This window comes from Rhinopithecus bieti, unplaced genomic scaffold (assembly GCF_001698545.2).
Source record: "Rhinopithecus bieti isolate Rb0 unplaced genomic scaffold, ASM169854v2 scaffold_788, whole genome shotgun sequence".
NCBI classification, from domain to species: domain Eukaryota; kingdom Metazoa; phylum Chordata; class Mammalia; order Primates; family Cercopithecidae; genus Rhinopithecus; species Rhinopithecus bieti.
The window spans coordinates 1,904,965-1,929,404 of NW_016803416.1; the positions used below are offsets into that span (position 1 = coordinate 1,904,965).

The 24,440-nt window shown below is 40.7% G+C and overlaps 1 protein-coding gene across 2 annotated transcripts in view; it reads right to left on the reverse strand.

Moving 5' to 3' along the window:
* The window catches only part of SAMD12 (sterile alpha motif domain containing 12), a 437,393-nt gene that overhangs the window by 6,778 nt on the left and 406,175 nt on the right, over positions 1 to 24,440 (reverse strand). Inside the window, exon 5 of one of the 2 annotated variants that reach the window (XM_017882752.1) lies at positions 4,623 to 4,701. The exons of the other annotated variant lie outside the window; for it this stretch is intronic. Coding sequence (XP_017738241.1) covers positions 4,623 to 4,701 — 79 coding nt within the window. The remainder of the gene's footprint in view (positions 1 to 4,622; positions 4,702 to 24,440) is intronic. 2 annotated transcript variants of the gene reach the window in all.

A 24,440-nucleotide genomic window follows, 5' to 3' on the forward strand; every position in this document is an offset into this window, starting at 1 on the left:
AAAAAAAAAAAAAAAAAAAAAAAAAAAAAAAAAAAAAAAAAAAAAATTCAGAGGCTAAAATGAATTTATATTAGAGCAACAAGATACTCCTGCAAGACATGAATACAAATAGAACTAGAGGCCACAGAGAGACAAGTCGAAGGTTTAGATGGTGACATAGGAGGTTTGGGACAGTGGTGGCCATAATGAGTGGGGCATTGGGAAAAGGGATGGTCAAAGAAAAGAGTGTGCTATGGCAGAGAGTCATCTTTGAAATCCTTCCATGGTAGTCAGTGATCCTTCATTGCTCTTTGCTGTTTTTGCAGTTAGTATTGTGTTCCTTTTGAATGGGTCACCATGCTGAGATGGGCTTTATGTGAGGACAAGAGGTCCCCATTTACTCAGGCTGTATGTGTAAGACACGTGGTGAAAGTAGGTCTTTCTTCTTCCCATTATGGAGACAGGGTCTAGCTCTCGTCGCCCAGTCTGGGGTGCAGTGGCACCATCACGGCTCATTGTAGCCTTGATCTCCCAGGCTCAAGTGATCCCCTCACTTCTCAGCCACCCAAGTAGCTGGGACCACAGGCGCAGCATGCACCACTACACCAGGCTACACACACCTGGACCCTTGAACCTTAATCGTTCTGTCACATATGTATAGTGATGGGTTCTGCCATCATCACTTTGCTAGAGACTTATGTGCAACAGGAATCATGTCTTCGGATATGTAAATCTACATGAGATCAAAGTGCAAAATGGAAGTTTGCATTAGACAGCCCTGGCTCTGAAAAGGAGAAAACATGTGGTCTTTGATATAGAAGGCTCTTTGGGCTCCATCCCCTGTGCTTCAGCCATCCCAGCCTCCTTCTGGCTCTGCATATGCATGGCGTTGTTCCTGGTCTTGCTGATCCTTTCTTTTTTCCAGAGTATCTTCTTTATAAAGCTTCTAGCATTAGTGAACACCAACCCATCCCTCTTTCACAACCACCAAGAGCGTCACATCCTTTATGAAGTATTCTTTCCTTCTAGACACAGCTAACAACTCTCTCCTGTGTGCGAGTGTGGCATCTCAAATTTTTACCAACAAACCCGCAATGAACACTTCCGTTTAATGTATCCATCGCTCCTCCTAATTTTTTTGTGGGTGATGCCATGTCTTATTATTGTGGATTCTCCTAATGCAATGTGCAATGTCAGGTATACAGAAAGTGCTTATTAAATAGTTGTAAAGTTAATAAAGAAAGGAATGATCTGTTTCTCTGTTTAATTCGGTAACTGATGTTGCATGAGATTCAATCCTGGTCTGCATGTGGAGAGTGGGATTGCTCTGGTTTCTTTCTCTGCTTTATCAACTACTTACTCAAGGAAGATGTACATCCTGGGGGCTGTCCATGTATCAATTTTGCAGCTAATAAATAGTAAAAGGCTATTTTTCAAATCTCTGTTTGATGGGCCACCATTACTATTAAGAGTTTAGACATTCTTGGAATTCTCGGAATCAAGAATTCTTGGAATCAATTCTTGGAATCAACCATCATACTTAGCCCTATGGCTTCAGAGTCTGGGATGAGGAGGGAAGCACTGGAGTCCAGTAGTCAGGAGCATGGGCTCTGGCAGATATGGGTTCACATCCTAGGCTCACTACTTCCCAGCTATGTGATGTTGAACACATGAATTTTTCCCAATCTCCTTTTCTTCATCTTTAAAATAGCAGTCAAAATTCCTGCCTCACAAGGCTGTTGTGATGTTAAAAAGGGCTCATAGGAAAAGCATTTTGCGTGGTGTTCAGTAAATAGCAAATAACTAAATGATAGCTACTATTGTTTTATTATTATTGCTATCATGAATTCCTAAAATTCCTTTGAGAAATCAAAGTCAAAACTCTAATGCTAAATATTAGTGTTTTAATGCTAAATGTCAATGTTCTAATGCTATAGCTGGGGGCCAGGAAAAGAAACAAAATACCCAGACGTCAAGCCTTTGCAACGCCCAGGAGGCAGATAACTGTTTTCCTGCTTGCCAAGGCCACTTTGGGCACACTCTTGGCTTCTGCTCTTTCCCAGATTAGCGCAGCCCTTAACAGACAGTTCCATGAGAAAGGGAGTCTGAAATACTTCAAAGGCAGGAAGTGACTGGCCCAGGAGGCAGTGGCCAGCTTGGCAAAAGGTTCAATAACAGATCTAGGATGGATTATGTCCCGCCCTACCTTTCCTAACTCCAGCAGCACAGGGCTGAAGGATTCTTGTGTGTGGAGAAGAAGAAAAGATATTATATCCAGGCAGCCCCACATCTCATGGGCCCAAGGGGGAAATAAGACTTCATCCTTTAAAAGGGCTGTTTAGTGTCTTCCCTTCAGAAAGAAGGGTCCGTATCTTCTATACGAAAGTGTCTTCTCATGTAACAAGGACATGGGGTTCTCCCAGATCTACTGAATCTGATTCTTTCCATTTGGTGCCCAGAAAACAGCATTTTACCAAGCTCTCCAGGGCATTTCTAAGCACAGTAAAGTTTGAGAAACACTCATCTAGAGACAGATAGCACATCAGTGACTCTAATAGATTATGATACAGATTCTACATAATAATATAGTAATGTGTAATTATACAGATTTGAGACTCTTCAACTCCTGAAGCCCCCAAGGCAGTGCAGGATATTTTAGTGTTTAATAGAATACATGTTGTGTGATTGATGTATGAGGAACCTGTAAACAATCCAGGAATGATGGACCATGCCTGTATTCCCAGAACTTTGAATGGGTTGAATAGCTTCTCCTGTCTGCCTCACTCTAAATATTTGGATCACTGCACTGTATTATATCCAGGATTTGTGGTATTTTATTATATGAAACAAACAAGGCTATAAACCAAAATTTCCTGCAGTATATACCACTTTTCTCTGTCTGAAGGACAAATAACTACTATTTAAGTACTGGGGGAAAGATGTAGGTGTGTTCGGACTTTTGCCAAGTTGCTTTCGGGTGAGTTCTCAAGGCTATGGTTAAACAGAGTTTGCCAGTCCTCCCCTGGACATTCTGAATCCGAAATGGAGACAGGTTGGACAAAATAAAAATGTTAAGAAGCTCCCTCAGATGAGTTTGAGGCAGTCAAGTTTGAGAGTCTCTGGTCGAAATGTCAAGGTTCTTAAACCTCAGAATCTAGAGATTCAATTTAACCTCCAGGTTTCAGAGTCAGTTTCTGAGAGGTTTTTCAGGCTCATAGTGTAGTAGACTAGCAGCTTTACTTCTAGAATAACAGTAAGTGAGCAAATACGATGTCCTTTTCTTCCCCCCAGGGCTGAGGAAAAGGAGAGAGACAGTTTGCACCCAAAGGCATTCTTTTTCTCTCATTTTCTCAGTGTGTGTGTTGGTTGTGACCTTCGCGCGTCACGAGAACCCTTCAAAACTCCCCAGAGAAAGGTGACCATCCAAGCAACGAGGACTGCAAAGCCAGGCAGCAGAACTACTCCTCTGATAGTGTCAGGAGCCAGTTACGTTTTAATAGAAACAATAACACCAAAGGGTGAGAGGGTGAGGGTGGAGGCCAAGGCCTTCCTATCCCATCTAGGTATCCGTCTAAAAACGTTGCCGGGGGGCCTTGAGACCTTGTATTTCTCGCTTAACATTTCTGGAATTAACAAGCCCCTGATATTTCATAGTCAGATCAAAGATCATAGCCTAGCCAAAAGACCACAGCCTGTGTTGCATCACTCACCCCTCCAAGTCTGGCTTTCTGCACTTGTGGAGTAAAGGTCATGGTACCTACCTACTATCTTCTATACGAAAGTGTCTTCTTATGTAACAAGGACATGGGGTTCTCCCAGATCTACTGAATCTGATTCTTTCCATTTGGTGCCCAGAAAACAGCATTTTACCAAGCTCTCCAGGGCATTTCTAAGCACAGTAAAGTTTGAGAAACACTCATCTAGAGACAGATAGCACATCAGTGACTCTAATAGATTATGATACAGATTCTACGTAATAATATAGTAATGTGTAATTATACAGATTTGAGACTCTTCAACCCCTGAAGCCCCCAAGGCAGTGCAGGATATTTTAGTGTTTAATAGAATACATGTTGTTTGATTGATGTATGAGGAACCTGTAAACAATCCAGGAATGATGGACCATGCCTGTATTGGTTGCTGCAAAGTGAACACAGGTTCTTAGCATGATGCTAGGCACCCAGGAAGTACTTGGTGAATGATAGTGCTGAGTGTTACGGTCATTATGGTGTCTGTAGGCTCTGTTCCTCAAGGTTCTTCATAAAAAGAACTAATAAGATGTATAGGCCGGGCGCGGTGGCTCAAGCCTGTAATCCCAGCACTTTGGGAGGCCGAGGCGGGCGGATCACGAGGTCAGGAGATCGAGACCATCCTGGCTAACACGGTGAAACCCCGTCTCTACTAAAAAATACAAAAAAAAAAACTAGCCGGGCGAGGTGGCGGGCGCCTGTAGTCCCAGCTACTCGGGAGGCTGAGGCAGGAGAATGGCATAAACCCGGGAGGCGGAGCTTGCAGTGAGCTGAGATCCAGCCACTGCACTCCAGCCTCGGCGACAGAGCGAGACTCCGTCTCAAAAAAAAAAAAAAAAAAAAAAAAAATGCATACACATATATAGAGAGATGTATTATAAGGAATTCGCTTACTCAGTTATGAAGGTGGAGAAGTCCCAAGATCTGCAAACTGGAGAGCCAGGAGAGCCGATAGTATAGTTCCAGTCTGAATCTGAGTCCAAAGGCAGGAGATGGCAGTCAGGCAGAAAGAGTGAATTATCCCTTACCCAGCCTATTCTCTTCAGGCCTTCGATGGATTGAATGGGGTCCACTTGTATTAGGGAGGGCTATCTGCTTTACAAAGTCTACCAATTCAAATGTTCATCTCATCTACAAATACCTTTACAGACAAACCCAGAACAGTGTTTAACCAAATATCTGGACCCCCAGTGGCCCAATCAAGGTCACACATGAAATTAACCATCACAGACTTATTGTGGTTTCCAGTTCACTAAGGATAATGGGAAGTTACCAGCTAGTGTATATGCATCTCTGTTTTATTATACTTAACCCAAGTTCTCTGCCATCCTGATACCAATCTCGTTGGAGATTCTTTTACTTTTTTTATTTATTTTTATTTATTTATTTATTTATTTATTTATTTATTTATTTATTTAAGACGGAGTCTCGCTCTGTCGCCTAGGCTGGAGTGCAGTGACGCGATCTCTGCTCACTGCAAGCTCCGCCTCCTGGGTTCACACCATTCTCCTGCGTCAGCCTCCCGAGTAGCAGGGACTACAGGCACCCGCCACCACGCCCAGCTAATTTTTTGTATTTTTAGTAGAGATGGGGTTTCACCATGTCAGCCAGGATGGTCTCTGTCTCCTGACCTCGTGATCCACCCGGCTCAGCCTCCCAAAGTGCTGTTATTACAGGTGTGAGCCACCACGTCCAGCCTCGTTGGAGATTCTGACTTTCATCTTCATGCAGTCAGAGGGTTGATTCCTTAATCATGCTCTCAGTGGGCAACTCCCTCTCCCCACCCCCGCTTCCCTTTGTCAAACTCTTGTGGGGCAGAGAGTGGCAGATATGGGACCAGTGCTGCTGAGAATACATATGACTTCTCCAACCATGAACTAGAAGCAAAGTTTGGCTTTATGGCCACATAAATCCTCCTTTGTCCTTCTTTTATCTTTTACCTCTCCCATACATATTAATTAATTAATTAATTAAGCATACCTCTCTAAATCATCCAATCTTGATTCTTATAATGGTAATGCCTATGAGGGTTCTAAAAGTTAGAAATGATTTAATACTAGAGGTTTTGATTACACTGAATATAAAATCACATAAAATGAGCAAATGATGAGAAGAAGAGGGGAGTGAGGTTTGAAATTAGCCTTATTTCCTGTACATACACGAGGCACACTTACGTTGGTTTTTATCTTGGCCTATTTTGGGAGTGATATATTTGGCTCACAACCAGGAGTAGAAAATAGAAACAAGGACCTGTATCTTCCAAACCAACCTCAGTACCACTGACATTTTGAGCCGAATCATTTTCTGTTGTGAGGGCTGTCCTATACATTCTAAAATGTTCAGCAGTTTAATGGGTCTCTACCCATTAGATGCCAGTAGTACCTGTGCCCCCGCCCCCAAACACACACACACACAAGTTGTTACCACCAGTGTCTCCAGACATTGCCAGTTATGCCGTAGGGAGCAAAATTATACCCAATTGAGAACCACTGCTCTAAACATAGGAAAGATCTTAGACTGTTAAAATAAAAATATACTGGTTTTCTCTAGGTCAAACCTCTTATTTGTGGCACTCCATGTATAGGATTCATGTTTGATGAGAATTATTTTATGCAAACAGAGTTACTCGATTTCTCTCCTCCATTCTTGTTGGAGAATTTCTTTTCCCAATAAACATTTTTTATTGAGTCAGGAAAGCACTGTGGTGAGAACAGATCTGGGTTCTAGTCTCAGCTCTATGCATTCTACCACTGTGGCTGTGACAGCTAATGACCCTGCTGTCATTTTCTCTGTGTGAATTACAGGAATAATGAATCCAAACCTCAAAAATGGCAGTACAGATTCAATGAGTAACTGTCTATAAAACCTTTGTAGGCATATTGTAGTTGTTCAATAAATGTGAGCTCTGCTTATTGGCTATTCTGCTGGGGCAACCATGGATCTCACTTTTTTGGAATATGCATTTCACACCAGATATATTGAAGTTGCAGTTCAGACCCACCCCCAAAGTCCTTGTTACATGGTTTAGAAATTTCAATATATGCAAGTATCTGAAACTCTATACATTCAGTGTGATCATTTAGGATATCTATTAACTCCAGTCTCCGGGGAAGATTTCCCCAGAAAAATGGCAAGGCCTCACCCAGCTTTCTAGCTCTCTTGAGCAACAAGCCTGGTGACAACAGTGGACTGTCATCTTGTACCACATGAATATGGGATGATGCATTTCTGGGAGAAGTATCATCAGGCCAGGTGCTCTCAGCAGGGATGCATTTGTACAGCCAATTAGTCAGTGGTAACCTCAGTGATTCCATTTTTTTTTTTTTTTTTTTTTTTTGCACTGAACAGATGCAAGTATCTCAAGCCATTACATTCTGACAGCCAGCGAAAAGCCCATAGAACCTTCCAGAAGAAAACTCTGTCCACTGGCACAAACAACAATGAATCTCACAAGACAGCATAAGAACATATTATTGAAGAATAATCTAAGATACCACTGAAATTTCCCTCCATCTCCACAACACTAGACTGAGTGGCAGATTATACTCTGAGGGATTGTTTTCTAATTTCTCTCATTGCTTCTACACCCCATCTCTCTTAGTCACAGAGCACAGAGCCCTGTGCGTTTGTCAACTGCATGAATAAGTGAAGTTCCTTTCTTCTTCTTCTTCTTCTTTTAAAATTATCTTTTTTCCTCTTTGTCTTTTGCTTTAATCTTATTTTAATTTCAAGGGCTTCTCTGTTGACTGATCCAACAGATTCTTCATTGGAACAATGTTCTCTAAGATTTGCTACTTTAGATAAAATCGTTTTTAAAAATCTCCAGATCCTGCAGCTTTTCCAAGAGAAAAACAAAAGCACTCTTTTAAAGGGGAATACAAGGTCTATCTAAACACTCCTTTTTTTGGTCACCTCTCAAGGAGATAGAAATATCTCTTTTGCAAACAAAGCTATGCAAGATAAAAATGTATTAATGACACTTTGGGAGGCTGAGGTAGTCGGATCACCTGAGGTCGGGAGTTCGAGACCAGCCTGACCAACGTGGAGAAACCCCATCTCTACTAAAAACACAAAATTAGCTGGGCATGGTAGTGCATGCCTGTAGTTCCAGCTACTCAGGAGGCTGAGGCAGGAGACTCTCTTGAACCCGCGAGGCAGAAGTTGCGGTGAGCTGAGATCGTGCTATTGCACTCCAGCCTGGGCAACAAGAGCAAAACTGTCTCAAAAATGAAATAAAATAAAAACAAAAGATTAATGAATAATACTTATAACAGTGATGACATTTTATCATAAGAAATCTTAGAGTAGAAGGTATTTTTTTTTTTTTTTTTGAGACGGAGTCTCGCTCTGTCGCCCAGGCTGGAGCGCAGTGGCCGGATCTCAGCTCACTGCAAGCTCCGCCTCCCGAGTTTACGCCATTCTCCTGCCTCAGCCTCCCGAGTAGCTGGGACTACAGGCGCCCACCACCTCGCCTGGCTAGTTTTTTGTGTTTTTTTAGTAGAGACGGGGTTTCACCGTGTTAGCCAGGATGGTCTCGATCTCCTGACCTCGTGATCCGCCCGTCTCAGCCTCCCAAAGTGCTGGGATTACAGGCTTGAGCCACCGCGCCCGGCCGAAGGTATCTTTAAGCAGTGCTTCTCAGATTTTAAGATGTACGTATGTATCACCTGGGTATCTTGTTAAAATGCAGATCACATAGTTCTACAAGTTGTCAGGTGATACCAGTGCTGCTGGTGTGTGGACCATACTTTGAGTAGGAAGGCAACTGAGTTCCTTAATCTATAGCAACACAGTCCAGTGGAACTATGTGCAATGATGGAAATGTTCTAGATCTGGTCTAACAGGGCAGCCATTAGCCACATGTGGCTACTGAGCACTTGAAATGTAGCTGGTGCATGGAGAAAATTACTTTTAAATTTTATTTAATTCCAATTCATATATCTTTAAGTGGTCATGTATGCCTGGTGGCTACCATATTTGACAAGCACCACTCTGTAGTGGAGAAGAGAGAGACAGCGATATAGTAAAAAAAAAAAAAAAGTTAAGAGAGAAGAAACCTAAACAGCAAGGTGAAGCTCCAAATCCTCTCACCCATATTGTAAATATATTCTTGTTCTCACTCTCCTTCCTGCTGTATGCAGGGAGGGCTCAAGGCTTCCCCTCTGTTCTCCATCATGTTCCCAGAATCACTCTATATACAAAATAGTAATTAGAAAAGGCCTTACAAACATTCTTAAGTGCGGACAATTATCTCGTTTACATAAACCTCTTTGAATTGGCAAAATCAAGGAAGAAATCTTATGAGAAATAGTTTCTTTGTTATGAGCTCTTTCCCTTTGGGTCATATCAGGGCAGGATTCTGAAGACAGGCTCCAAGGTTATTATATTGTGGGTTCTTGCCCTTTGGCCTGGAACACAGAGGGAAATGCAAACATTTCTGGAATGTCCAGACATTCCAGAAAAGTTTAAAAGAAAAAAGAGCTCAAGTTGAGTTCCCCCAAATGAGAAAGTGCTGAGGGTGGTGATAGGGTAGGGCTTGGTTTTGTATGAACTACAGCTGTCAGCTCTCAGCAGGTTACAATCTATATTGTAGTTAACGAGGTTTGGAGATCTTCCCTGGGTTGGTGAGTACTAATTTCCATTGAGGAAAGAGTTATGAGATGTCTTAATGATAAAAGATAATTTTTCTGTGTGGGCAGAGCCACAAAGCATGTTGCTATAAAACTGTGGATTGGGCCATTTCTTTTGTGTACACACTTTCCCCTTAAAGAATCTACTTGGCATGAGTAACAAACCTGCTTGGGGACCCTTGTGATTAATTGCTTGAACTGGCTGGTGGCCATCAGCAGGATCTTGCAATTTACCAGGTTCTACACAGAATTATGAAACTGAAGGTTTAATGAGACTTTAGGTAATAGAGCCCAGATGTCCAAGACTACGATGTTTGAAATTACACTGCTTGCAAGGCTGTGGGGCTTAAACCTTATTTATTTCTTTCTTAGTTGATTTTCTTATTCCCATCTTTATGTAATCTTGCACCAGTCAAATAAGTCTTCACCTTGACATACTGTATCTAGAGAAGCTATTCACAAACACACACCTGTGGCCAACACCTTGGAGAACCCAGAGAGCCAACACCCCCCTACCTTTCAACCCAACCTCTTGGGATCACCCCTCAGCCAAGGATATGGTAATTACCAAACCTCTCAGCCAAGGATATGGTAATTAACAGTCCTACCACCACCTTGCTGCTATGCAGCACTGAACTTCCAGATTGCTTTCACACATTTAATTGCATTTTATTCTGTCAGGGTCTGGGAGAAATGGGCTGGGACAGGTATTATCTCTATTTGGATGAGGAAACCAAAGTACACAGAAGACAAGGGATAATAATAGCTAACATTTGTGAAACCCTCATGTGCCAAGAAGTACTGTTCCCTGGGGTTTATGTGCATTATTACTTTTAAGCCTCATAACAGCTTTGAAGTTGATATGATTATCAGTTCCACTTTGAAATGGGAGAACTAGAGCACAAAGAGGTTGGGTCACACCACTAAGAACTGATGGAGCCAGGATGAAACCTGCTGTGGCTCTTAGTTATATGCACTTCCACCTCCCTAAGGAAGTGTCGTCTGCATCACAGCCAAGACCTGGAATCATTGTTGTTAAAGCAGGATTCTTTGTACATCATTTGCAAGGAGGAAGACAAATCCCAGGTACATTTTCTAACAAGAAGCTACCTATACCATTTTCCCCTGCTCTCCTACAGGGCAGTACAGCCTGGAGAGGGATTCTATTTATTGTTGTCTCATTTGAAAAGAAAAAAAGAAAAAAGAAAAAAACTTGACCTAATATTCCAGGCCATTCACGATGGAAACCTCAACCTCTCCTTCCATCCTTATCCACAATGCATTCCAGACACAGTAACTGATTAAATTTGTCCTACATGTCCCTACCCTTGTTTACATGGTCTCTACTTCTTTCCTCATCCTCCTGCCCAAATTCTACCCTTTCTGTAAGAGCGAATGCTACTGGCACTGGCTACTCCTGAAAGAAGGTCTCACATATTCTCTCAAAGCCTATCTTTCCCTGCTCTGAACCTCCATATGATTTTGTTGAATGAATGAATGAACAAATGGAATAACCATCATCTCCTAATTGCTGTCCTAGGCACTGTGCTAAACATCAGGGATATAAAAATGAATAACAAATAACTCCTGCCCTTGCCTTCAGAAAGCTCCCAGTCTAATGAGAGATTTGCACACAGAAAAACCATTACTGCACGATGTCCTGCATGCTATTATAGAAGGGCAAGATTCCAGGGGAGCAGAAGGGAGCGGGAGGAGCTCTCCTTGCTGTTTACAGATATGGCTGGGAATTCTGCCCAAGCCTTATCCCCTCTTCTAGTTATGGAAACTTCACGTGGGAAGGGATTGTGTTTTATGCATCTTTGCACAACTACCAAGTAATCAGCATAGTCTCCTAAACTAAACAAACGTAAGATAAATAATGAAGGACTGTATTAGAAGTGATGGAGTCTCCCTCATTATGGTAGGGGCAGTCTACAAGCCTCTCCTCTCATCTTTGCAGTGGAAATAAAGAAGAGGAAAGCAGGCCCTTGCTGCTGTCCACAGTGGCCCTCCAATGGAGCTGGCCCAGAAAGGGAGAGAAGGAGGAAGCGTCTGGCATTTCCTTAGGGTGAGTGAATAGCAATGACCTAAACCACAGCTTTCTTTTGCAAGGGGTCAAGAAATGTTTAATGTCCTGCTTTAAAATAACAATTTGGGCAAGTCTTCCTCAAACCTACTTCTGTTCTGAAGAGTTGGAAAATATTTCTTATTTTAAATTATTCCCTTTTCAGAGCAGTGATTCTGATTCTATAAAATTATGAGGCCCTTATAAAACAGTCTACCAGTAAGAGGTTTTTTTTTTGTTTTTTGTTTTTTTAATTTGCTATTCTTCTGAACAGGATTGCGAGGGAGTCCTGGGCAGTGGCCCAGCCCCATGAAAAGCTTTCCCTCCAGACGGTTAGCGTTTGCTTTGGGGGGACTACAACAGCACTTCATTCATATTTTTGAAGTTTGCTGGAGACAGGAGGTGGAATGGCTGTCACTACACAACATTCATATCTTTCCAGAACCACCAACCTGTGTTGCCCTACCATTTTAAGGAACCAGTGTGGGATAAGGAAGATAACAAATTCTTCCATTTGGCAGCTTTGAGACTGGTCAAGTTGTTTAAGTTCTATGAGCCATCTGAACCACAGCTTCCTCATGTATAAAAGGAGAAGATTTGTGTGTTGCAGATTTTTTTTTTTTTAATTTGGTGAGAACTACTATATTTCATCAAATCCGAGATATGTTTTTTTTCTAAAACTTTAGAGATGGGGTCTCACTATGTGGCCCAGAATGGAGTGCAGTGGCCCTTTGTAGGCAAGATCATAGTGTACTGTATTCCCAAACTCCTGGGCTCAAGTGATCCTCCTGACTCAGCCTCCCAAGTGGCTAGGACTACAGGTGTGTGCCACCATGTCTGACCCAAAGTACATTTTAAAAAAATGTGCCACTGAGAAAGAAGGAAAGAAAAATGCTGATTAAACTATGATACAATGCTTTTTATAGTCCTGCATCAGGCATAATTATTAGCCTTTTGTGGCTTAGAGATTTCTTCAATCTGTTCTAAGGAACTTGACAATGTCTATGCCTTCTGGTATAAACTTCATGTGTGATAAGTAATCATTTTGGATGCATCTCCATAATAAAACACAATACACCTTTATCTACTTGTAATATCTTTCTCTTAGGTAGTGCAAAACTCAGTTTGCTGCTTTGCAAAAATATATGAAGTTGTAATTATACCTCCAATGTCAAAGTTTGCCTCACTAATAGCACTGTTTCTTTGACTTTTGGCATACAAGACACATTTTTTCCTTCAATGCCAAATTATAGTATAATATTTCTGAAGATGTTTTTCAATAGTGATTAAACTCAACAGGTGAACTTGAGTGAAGTAATGAAAATATGCACAATCACAGATCATTTTAGATGTGCATGACTGCCATGTGACCTACAGTGATTATAAGACTTCCTAGATTGTAAGAGGTACAATTCAGAAATGTTAAAATATGAGACAAGTTGGATCTCAGATGCAATGTAATACGGTAAATGAAAGAGCATATATCATGGATCTTGTATCCTGTAGTTGCCTAACAAACCTCCAATCCCTTCCCTTTTAATATAGAATGAGAATACAATGAAGCATAAAAGGGTGGAGGGAGGCTGGACCTCATCTTTTGGCAAAGATATAAAATACTGAATTTAAATCTGAATCTTGTTGGGTAAAATTTATATTACAGGAAATAAAAAACCGTGAATGATCTCCATATCCTACGTCAGATGGCTGCAAATATTTTGTCATAGCCTTTCTCCCTACCTCTCGTTGAGAGATGGGGTCTTTTTTCCCCCTCCTGCTTCCTTGAATCTGGGACAGGCCTGAGACTTCTTGGACCAACAGCATATGATAGAAATTTCTTTGTGCCCGTTCTGAGCTTAATCTTTAGGAGGACTGGAAACTTCTGTTTCTTCCTCCTTTGAACCCAGTTGCCATGCTGTGAATAAGCCATGAAGCTACACAGAGAGGCCCACATGGAGGGGGACTGAGGTTATTCCAAATATCAGCTGCCACCGCAGCTGAACAAGCAGCCAAATGCCTGTGCTAACATGCTAGCCATTTCAGTGAAACATCTTGGATGTGGATCCTCAGTCCCCAATGACAGTATGAACAGAAAAAAATAAGAGGTCCCTGCTAAGCCTTGCCCAAATTGCAAAATCATGAGCAAATAATAATTGTTGTTTTGAGCCTCTCCAGTATGGGGTGGCTTGCCATGCAGCAGATCATCAAAATTCACTCCTTTGTTAATTTTCACAGATGCTCTGAGCAAGACTTGTTCTAGAATCTCAAAGAGCAGAACCTGGAAGACAGCCTAGATCTGCTGACTCCTGAACTGAAACTCTTGCATAATTATTCTACACACTCAAGTTATTAAGGGCTAAGCAAGGCTTATGGAGCTCCTAAAGTCTTATTCCTTAGCCCTCATAGGACTATATCATGAGATGAGTCTAGGTCAATTCTGGTGGGTTCAGGAAAGCTAGAGAATTAAAAAAACATTCAAGAGAAAAAAAGTTTCAGCACAGCACACCCACCTATTGACCACACCCCAACTCCCCATAAACACACAAGGTCTTGTACCCTACTTGGAAATTGAGAGTAGAGTTCATGAGTTTGATGCAAATATATTTGTGATACTGTCAAGCTTTGTTAGATATCTGTTGGTGTTCTCAAGGAATAATATAGTGAAAACAAGCAAGAATCACTGTGGATTGATTGATCTCAGTCATAGGTTATTCAGAATGGCATCTGAAGAAGAAACAGACTATCTTGTCAATGGAATAAAATACAGGGACTAGAATCAGTCCTTTTCTTTTGACAGGAAGGCTCCATATGGAGGCAGAAATCTATCTGGTTAACTACAATATCATTTTAGACAGACATCAAGTGTATTTCACACTGTTGTTCACCTTCTATGTCAGGATGCCAAGACCTTTTGTTTCAACATGCAGCAGCCTGCATGCCCAGGTTATGGCTTCTGCAGCATGTTAGCTGATGGTCATAGTATGTGCCCTTGGTAGTGTCATCTACACCCAAAGAGGCAACACTGTCAAGCTTTTCTTCTTGTAGTGCAATGTTCAGCTGAAGAGGCTTAAGGAAATATATCTATGTCTTCTTTGTCTCAAGAAAATTCCAAATATCACTGAAGCGGGAAGCATTCTCATAGGCATGTATGCAAGATGCTATTTACTGTGGGTATAGATGTTAGAAACTTAGTGTTTAATTTAATTTGGAAATCAGAAGGTAGGGGAAAGTCATTTAAGTTAACTTAGTGTTGAATTCAATACAAATAACTGTTGTTATCTCTGCTTTAAAGAAATTGTAATTCTTTCCCAGGACTTGCTGACTGATGACAAAGCTCTTGCTTCCTACAGAAATCAGGGACTTAGGAGAGGGTAGCACATGGATGTAACAAATTAGAAAGGAGAATAAAGTGCAGGGGCACAATGGCTGGAGGTGAAGGCAGAGGTTAGATAGGACCAATCCTCAGACCGAAGGTTAAACAAGGGGGCCAGGCTGCTATTGCAGTTATTACATGTTAGGAGAATTTATTTGCAGCACTATTTAAAAATCTGAATAAGAATATTTAAGCTAGAGGAATATAGACACGAAAAAAAATCTATTATTTTCTTTATAAATCAAGTTAAGGACAAATCCCTCTATTTCAAAAGTCAGGCTCTGGCAATTTTAATAATCTAAAACAAGTATTGGCAAACTATAGCCCCTGTAGGACAAATCCAGCTCACTCCTGTTTCTGAAAATAAAGTTTTATTGGATCACAGCCACACCCATTCGTTTATGTATTGTCTTATGGCTGCTTTCAAAACACCAGAACTGCTGAGCAGTTATAGAGATCATATAACTCACAAACTCCAAAGTATTTACCATCTGGTTATTTACAAAAAAGTTTGCCGACCCCTGTAAAATAAATGTAATATCAAAAATAAATCTAAATATTAGTGAAAAAACTTTGAGAAGTTTATTATGCATTGCAAGAAAAACAGCTGTCATTGAGTACTTTCTACTCCAGAGATCTAAATTTTAATCTTCACTCAGAACAAGTTCTGTGAAGTAAGCAGCATCATAGAAGCAGCTAAGACCTACAGATAATATCAATTACCAGTAGTTGGTAGAGAAGTGAAGAAACAGAAAAAATATAACATTACAACAGTCTAGGGCTATTTAGGGTAGGGATATGTGTATCATAGCATAATAAATAACTGATGTGCATAATGATCGATTTTGAAAATCTAGGTGCTTAAAACAGTAAGTTTCAGCAATCTGGAAAACTCTTAAGTAGTGAAGCTTATTCTCAACATTTCTTGACAAAGAAAATGTTAGCCATGTATGAATGTGGTGTGAGATTTCAGGAAACTGCTAACGTGACTTTGTGTGCATAACATGTTTCTGAAAATATTCATTCCCTATATCCACCCTCTATATCAGCTTTTCCTTGCCAGTCCCTGGTCTCTGCATTCATCGTTTAGGCCCTTGTGGTGTCTTTATCTGGTCTCTAACTTTTTTTTTTTTTTTGAGATGGAGTCTCGCTCTGTCACCAGGCTGGAGTGCAGCGGTGCGATCTCGGCTCACTGCAATCTCTGCCTCCTAGGTTCAAGTGATTGTTTTGCCTCAGCCTCCCAAGTAGCTGGGACAGCAGGCATGCACCACCACGCTCAGCTAATTTTTGCATTTTTTGTAGAGACAGGGTTTCACCATGTTGGCCAGGATGGTCTCGATCTCTTGACCTTGTGGTCTGTCCACCTCGGCCTTCCAAAGTGCTGGGATTACAGGCGTGAGCCACCGCGCCCGGCCCTGGTCTCTAACTTTCTACTTTCTGCTCCCATCTATTCAAAACACTTTTACCGATCAGTATCCCTACAAAACCTCTCTTGCTCATCAGCACATACCAAATGAATATCAGTATGGGTGACGGATTGTGCTAGATTCTGAGGAAGATTCAGAACTGGATGAGGGAGTTTTTGTCCACAGAGTGCTTAAAATATTTGGAAGAAAAGACAGTATCTTTACAGAAAAATAATTAACGGTGTAAGGTATCTGTTGATTCAGAAAAAAAAAAAAAGGTTTACTAGATTTTATAAAAGGAGTGACTGCTATTGCATGAACTGGTCCTGGAGAGGGTGGAATTTGAATCAGGCCTTGAAAGAGAGGAGGAAAAAAGGAGAAGGGGTATTTTAGAAAGTTAGTGATGCCCATCTGTATTCAAAAACCTCTTGTGGCTCCACATTTCTTAGAGGATAAATTCAATTTTACAAGGCTAAGTCCAAGGATCTCCACAATCTCCATCTGTACCCTCCATAATGCACTTCACTAATCAGCTCTCCCCTGATTTTTCTTAGTGCCTTATTGACTCTGATTTCTGGGTGTACAGTTCCTAATACTTAGAAAAGCTTTCTGTCCTCTGTGCTAATCCCAATCCTGCCTGTTATTTAAGGTCCAAATTCTCCATGGTGCCTCACCATGGGCCTCTCTATTCCAGTGCTTGGTCACATGTGGTCCTACTGCACCTGACTAGCATGCAGCTCACACCAAATATAGCTCACAGCCCAAGTTCTGCAACACCCAAGTTGGTCTGTACTCAAGAAGACAAGTACACTGATTACAGCCTTGGATATTAAATTGCTACAAGGGCTTAAACTCTTATTATCAAGTTATTTATTTATCCATTGCGGATAATAAACAATTCACATCATGGTACTGGTGCTCAGATCATACTTTATTATTTTCCATTTTCATTTTTAATTGACAAATATTGTATATATTTATGGGAATACAATGTAATATTTTGATATATGTATAATGTTGGGATGAGTAAATCAAGCTAATTAACATATCCATCACCTTACACATTTTTTATGTGTGTTGAGAACATTTAAAATCTATTCTTTTATACATTTTGGATATGCAACCATCTATTATTAACTATAATCACTATGCTGTGCAATAGATTTCAAAAACTTATTCCTCTTAACTTTATATCCTTTGACCAACATCTCTCCACTCCCACCCCTGCCATCCCCAGCCCCTAGCAACCACCATTCTACTCTCTGCTATGAGTTCAACATTTTTAGATTCCACTTACAAGCAAGAACATGTGGTATTTGTCTTTCAGTGCCTGGCTTATTTGGCTTATTTCACTTAGCATAACGTACTCCAGGTTCATCCTTGTTGTTGCAAATGACAGTGTCTCCTTTTTTGTGGCTCTATAGTATCCCATTGTGTATATAGACCACATTTTTAAAACCAGTTTTCCCATTGGTGGACACTTAGCCTGATTCCATATCTTGTCAGCCCACACTGTAAATAGTGTTATTCTAGTTGACCTTCATCTCCTCTTTCCATGAATCCTAAAGCACTTATTGTCTATTTTAGGGGCTGAAAACTGGTGGTCAGTAGGCCAAATCTGAATAATTACCAACATTTGAAAATTGGGAGATTTACAGTTCTCTGAAAAATTGGTAGTTGTAACTTCATTGTCTCACATTCTCTAAAGCAACAATAGGCTGGAGCTGAGCAAAGCTGCCCCTTTAGATGTGGCATAAACTGTCTGGGTCTCCACTGCCTCCAACACCCTTTCTACTGTTCACAGGCCAGCTCATCTCACTTCACTCTTTTTTTATGTTTGCCTGAATGTTGTAGGCATCTGTGTTGCCCATACACGTCTATGATGTGCATTTTGCCACTGTAGTTATATTATTATATACTAGAATTGCTTGCTGGGTGGTTTGTCTTGTGTTCACATCTAGAGGCAAATTCCTACAGGGGAGAGACTATACCCTGTGTGTTTTCCTGGTTTATTTCAGTAGACAGCACAGAGCTATATCAACAATTATCAAATGCTTGATAAATACCTTTTAAATAATGGAATGAACAAATGATCTATTCCATCTAGGTTACAAATCTAAAGTACAAATCCTAAATCGAACATACGAGGTAATTTTATGAACACACTTGGGTGGATTAAAGGCAGCTACAAATTCTTTCATATCATGTCCCAGTGAGAGATGGAGGTCTATTATCCCTCCCTTTGAGTGGAGGTTGGCCTCTGACTGCTTTGACCAGGAGAATGAGGGAATGATGCTATGCCAGCTCTGGGCCTGGCCTGTCAGAAAATTGTCAGCTAGGATTTGATCTGTTGAGAAGCCTTACTGTCCTTCTGGAGAGACCACATGGAGACATCCTGACAATACATGGAGATGGGGAGAGCCCAGCTGAGTCAAGTCTTCCAGCCATCCCTGCCAAGGCAACAGGAATGTGAGTAGAGTTGTCTTGGACCAGCCCTGACACCAGCTTAATATCACATAGGAGCCACAGGCAATGCCATGTGAAGCTGGAGAGTTGCTTAGCTGAGCTCTGCCCTAACGTGCAACTCTCAACATTGTGAGATATAATAAAACAGTTGTTATGTTAAGCCACTAAGTTTTTAAGGGAGTTCATTACACAGTAATGAATGAGACAGAATTCATCCCTGAGTTTCCACTGTTTACCCAAGGATATCCTTATTATCAACATTAAAGTACTTATTACTCTTGTTAAAGCTATGGCTTACATTGAAAATGGTAATGCTCGCCTGGAGTTCGGGATAAATGGTTGAGGCTGCTCTTGAATGGTGGGACCAACCTGGGAGTCCTGCGTCTTGGACTGAGACACAGTCTGCTGGGTTATTCGTTTACTATATACTTTACAAAGAGGTATCTATCCACTATTTAAATCTACATAAATAATCTGGCCATCATTCTGTATTTTATGACTTCTGTGACTGTTAGGTTGTAGAATAGGAAATGTGATCGTCTCTAAGAAATGATCATTTCAGTTGCCAGATCCTAGGAATCTATAGGCCCTTAAGAAGTGTACATTTTAAGTAACAGCTTACCTACTTCCCAAGAATTTAGTTAATCACTACATTTTTCTTCTACCATTCCTATCACGTTATAAAATCAGTTTCTCAAAAAGCTGTTCTCACTATTCTCATGTGTTTCGCAATTTCTTGTTACAAACCCCAGGAGCTAGTTGCTAAAAATCATGATTCAAGCCACTTTAGCAGAGAAACAAGATCTAGACTTGGCCAAGCTTGGAAAGGCAATGGAAACAGACTTGACAGTTGCTTCATTAATTCCTGATGCTTTACAAACATTAAAACAAAACAAAATAAAAAAAACAAACACATCAAATACTTCCCAAAGAACACATTTTCCATATTTTGATATGGTCACTTTGTAATCATTGAACCAGTGATTATGCAAATATGCAAAACCTGTCCTTGTGCCAACTGCCTGAGAGATTTAAAAGCAGGAGGGCTGGGGACATATCGTGCACTGAGCTGAGAAGACGCGTGGTGGAATACGAAGGTAGGAAGGCCTCTGGAATTATTTTCGTATGATTTCTTAAAAAAAAAGGTAACTAAAGGGAAAACTTCTTGAAGTTCAATTAGGATGAAAGGAGTGCCTATGAGAAATCAGAGATTCATAGTGAAAAGAAATAAGGGATCAAAATATTTTTATCTCATCTATTATGTATTTATGGTCTGGCTCTATGCAATAAAATAAATATAAATTCAAACTTCTATTAATTAAAACGATTTCTCCCCAAAAGTGTTTCAAAATCTGGGGGATGGGGTGGGGTGAATGGAAAAAGTAAGTGATTAGATTACAATGGGAGAAGTGCTACGTTAGTAGTGTGGAAAACGTGTTGGAAACTGTGAAGAATAATCACATCCAGAGAGTGAGTGGGAGGGGTCATTTCAGCTCAGCCTGAAGCATGAGTAGGCTATTTCCTTGTATTGCTAGAGGGACTGCATTTCTGGAAGAGAGTTTTGCTTAAGCCAAGATGTGGAAAAATGAAAGAACAGATCTGTTTCTGGAATGGTAAGAAGTAAAACAAACAAACAAAAAGGATCACATGTGGCTTAGTCATAGGATGAGTTAATTGAGTGAGGGGTGGGAGAGAAATGGGGTTGTAGTGGCTTGCAACCTAATCTAGTGTTTGGAGCCAGATCATGAAGAGACATGTATACCAGGCTAATGGGTTTGGATTTTATCATGCAGGCAGTGGGCATTTAGGAAAGTTTTATAGCAGAAAGTGTGCCATGGTCATAGTTATGGTTTAGAAATCTTAGTCCATACTGGTTCTGCAGGTAGGGGATTATATGGCTTGCCTTGTGGCAATTGTCAGAGCTGCCATTTTTACATTTGTTGGAGTGATTATTTGATTACTGCTTGAGACCAGAGCACCATGAAAATAAGATCCATGTTTTGCTTTTTGCTCACAACAGTCTCCCTCGCACCAAGCACAGTTCCTAGAACAGAGAAGGGCTTTGGTGATGATCTGGTGAATGAGTTAAACTACTGAATATTCCTGTGGACCATGTAAGTGGTAATGAAGGCCCGAATCATGCCAGTACCAGTGACAACAATTAAGAGGGAAGACATTTTTGTTTGACATTTAAAAAAGAAAATCCTGGGTTGACTCTAAGACATGTGGCAGGAGAAACGACAGAAGGACCTCAAGGTTCTAAGGTGGGTAATTAAGGGAAGGGCAGTTATTAAATCAGCAGGGAAAGCAAGAGGAGGAGGACTGGGTTTTTTTCAAGAGCAGAAGATAAAAATTTGGTGCCAGATATGTATTATAGATGACTGCAGGACATCCATGTGGGCAGGAGGCAGAATGTCATAGCAGAAAGAACAAAGTGGCAGAGGACCTTGGATTTGGGCTTTGTCATTTACCAGGTATGTGACCTAGAGTGTCATGAACCTCTGGGAAGTCAGATTTCTAATTTAGAAGTGGAGATAAGAACCTCTGCCATAATTATGTCAGGATGATTTTATAATAATCTAAAATTTAAAAATGTGTGAGGAAGTGCTTTTATTTTATTTTATTTTTTTGAGATGGAGTTTTGCTCCTGTTGCCCAGGCTGGAGTGCAATGCTTCAATCTCAGCTTGCTGTAACCTCCATCTCTGGGGTTCAAGTGATTCTCCTGCCTCAGCCTCCCGGGTAGCTGGGATTACAGGCATGCACCACCATGTCAGGCTAATTTTGTATTTTTAATAGAGACGGGGTTTCACCATATTGGACAGGCTGGTTTGAACTCCTGACCTCAAGTGATCCACCCACCTCAGCCTCCCAAAATCCTGAGATTACAGGTATGAGCCATGGCTCCCGGCCGAAGAAATGCATTTTAAAGTGCACAGAGCTCTTGGTGGACTTCCAGTTATGATCATCATCACTGCACTGAATGTGATGCATCCCTCAACAGAGCGTGGGACAGGTCAAATCCAGATCACAAGTTTAATGCACAGGGGCCATCTGACTTGTTAAAACTACAGGTAAGTCCCCACTTTGGGCCAGCAGTCTGGAGAATGCGTATGACAGCAGAGTAGACTACACTTATCATCAGAAGTAGAAAAATCTCTCTACCTAAGTCTTCTACTAAGAGTGATATATTCCAACTTAAGCAGAATGAGAGATATTAATATGAGGGTTAGGAGGTGTGCTCTGTTGCTGGTGATGTAAAAACAACTTACGCTCAAAAAAAATCTTCTCTTGACAGCCTCTGGAGTCTTTCTTCTTTTCTGAAAGCCAAACACAAACTCTTTTATCTTAATACACTCTTACTTCTAGAGTTGTCACTTTCTTTTTCGGCTTTCACCCAAGACTTCCCTCCTATACATTAGGCCCACGGATTCAATGCCTCTTTCAAAGTCACGCTAAGTCACTCCCATGCTATCTCCTGTAGCTTCTGGGTTTTCCCTAGAAGACACTGACTCACTGAGCAACCATGAGCCAAAAACATCTTAGCATTTTGACATTTGGTCAGTTCTAAGGTTCTGTAGGAGTCTAGTGGATAGAAACAGAAAACTTCAGATGATTGATTTCAATATTTCTAAAACCAGTCACCACAGTGACCCTGCCCTGATAGGGAGGTAGACTTTTTGGAGATAGTCTTCTGTTAGAGACTGGCTCCTGTCCTCAAAATGAGCCTTAAGCAAGGATTCCTTGCGGGATGGAAAAGTTGAGTTTCTGAGAGCAATCAATAGGGCTATATCTTTTGCCCATCTCAAGTTCTTTGATGTAATATAAAAGCAATAATGTGCCTGAGAATGAACTCATAAACAGTTATTCATTTTAAAGCATAATAAAAGTAGGGCAAGATAGGGTTGAGATTTAGGCAAAGAATTGGGCTGGCAGTTAGGAGATCTTGTTTTACTTGCAAAGCTGCTCATGGTGTCATCTCTAGTAAATCACCAGGTGGCTCCTGGCCTCAGTTTTTCCACCAGTGAAACACAGAGTGGCATGGGACCATCAATAAACAAGTAAGGGTAACAATTGCAATATATGTGCAATTGACATGTCAGGCTCTATTCTCTATCTTGGGATAGATCCATGAATAGAATAGAAAAACGTAATTCTTGTGTTCATAGAACTCAGATTCTAGTGAGGGAAGAGACAATAAACAAAATACACAATAAATAAGGAAATTGTATGTTGGAAGTTGATAGGTGCTGTGGTAAGACACACAGAACAGGTAAAGTGGATTTGGATCATGAGAGTGGCTGAGGACTGCATTGGTTGCAGGCTTTGGAGAGGTCTGGGTTCTAACTTTGACTAGTGACTCCTTTCCCTCATTACAATAAAATAATAGTACCCTCAGGTCACATAGGAATTGTAAGGGTTCAATGAAGTAAGGAAAGAAAATCCACTTAGCATGCAAATGTTACCATTATTATCCTTATTTTCTAATTCCAAATACCTTGACTCCAAAATCATGAATCTCAAATAACAAATACTGGAATGGCAAAGGACAATTTTATTTTAATATCACAAAGAAAACCAAAGATGTAGTTTTGGTCACATGATTCATTTAAAGATGGGGCCAATTACGTGAACAACAGTGATGTTTGCTGAAGCAGGAGTACCTAGACATCCACAGGCTATATTTTAGTTCAAGGATTTACAAAATGAAAAAAAAATAAAACAAATAAAAGGGATTTATAAATTTTAAAACAAAACTTTTAAATTTTATATGTTCTAAGAAGCTTCCAGAGGCTGGCTTTTGGAGAATGAAGCACCTGAACAATAATCAGAAAAGGCAAAATTGCCTCCTCAGGATATTGACGTTAACAGATGTGACTTTTTCTTTTTCATGCCAGGAACAGAGCGCTTCTGGCAGAGGTGTGAATTTCAGTGCATCACTTGCAGAATTGCTGACCTCTGTGGGAAATGTTTAAGTCTTTTGATGTAACTTATTGTTGAGCAAACAGTATTTCTGGCACTAAAAACGTTTTGGGTTTATATCCGTTTCCATCAATCTTTATTCAATGACATTATCATTGCTCACCTATTACAGATATTTCTCAACTGGGAATTCATGAAAAGGGCAGAGAGTTGGAGAGAGTGTTTATTGAAATGACCAAAAGCTTTTGTTGCATCCTCTCCTGCCCTATGCTTATAGAGGTCATAAAATCACTCATGGGACAATACTTTTTTATTACAAAGCAGTAAAAGTAGTTCTCCCTAGAGTTCTTCCTGTATTAAATGCTACACATCTTGAAGTTGGTACTACCAAAAAACTATGCCCCATTCATTAATTCACTTATTCCCCTTATGTTGAAAATTTGTTATGTGCCAGGTGCAGTGCTATTTAGGCACAGGTGTAAAAAAGCTTACAACTCCAAGGAGAGCCTTCTGCCTCTGAATACAATGCTGTTGTCTGGAACCTAAAAAAAAGGCCACTCCATTAAGTTAGCAGAGGACATGGCCTCACTTCCCAAATGCTGCCAGCAAAGTTGTGCTGCAGGGCTTTTGGAGGCTGGCTCCTAGAAAGGATCTGGGAGTGATCTGCAAAGGGGTGAGCTCTGTACCATGCTGGGGCAGCAGGATCATTAAGTTCCCAACTGTTTGCAGGGGAATAGGGTTAATGGGCCAGAACCTTTCTGGAGCTTAGCGTTCAGGAGTTCAACTAAGTCCCCAAAAGAGCATGTTAAGCAATTTAGGGAAGTTGATTCCAACTCAGCAAAACTTTATCAAGG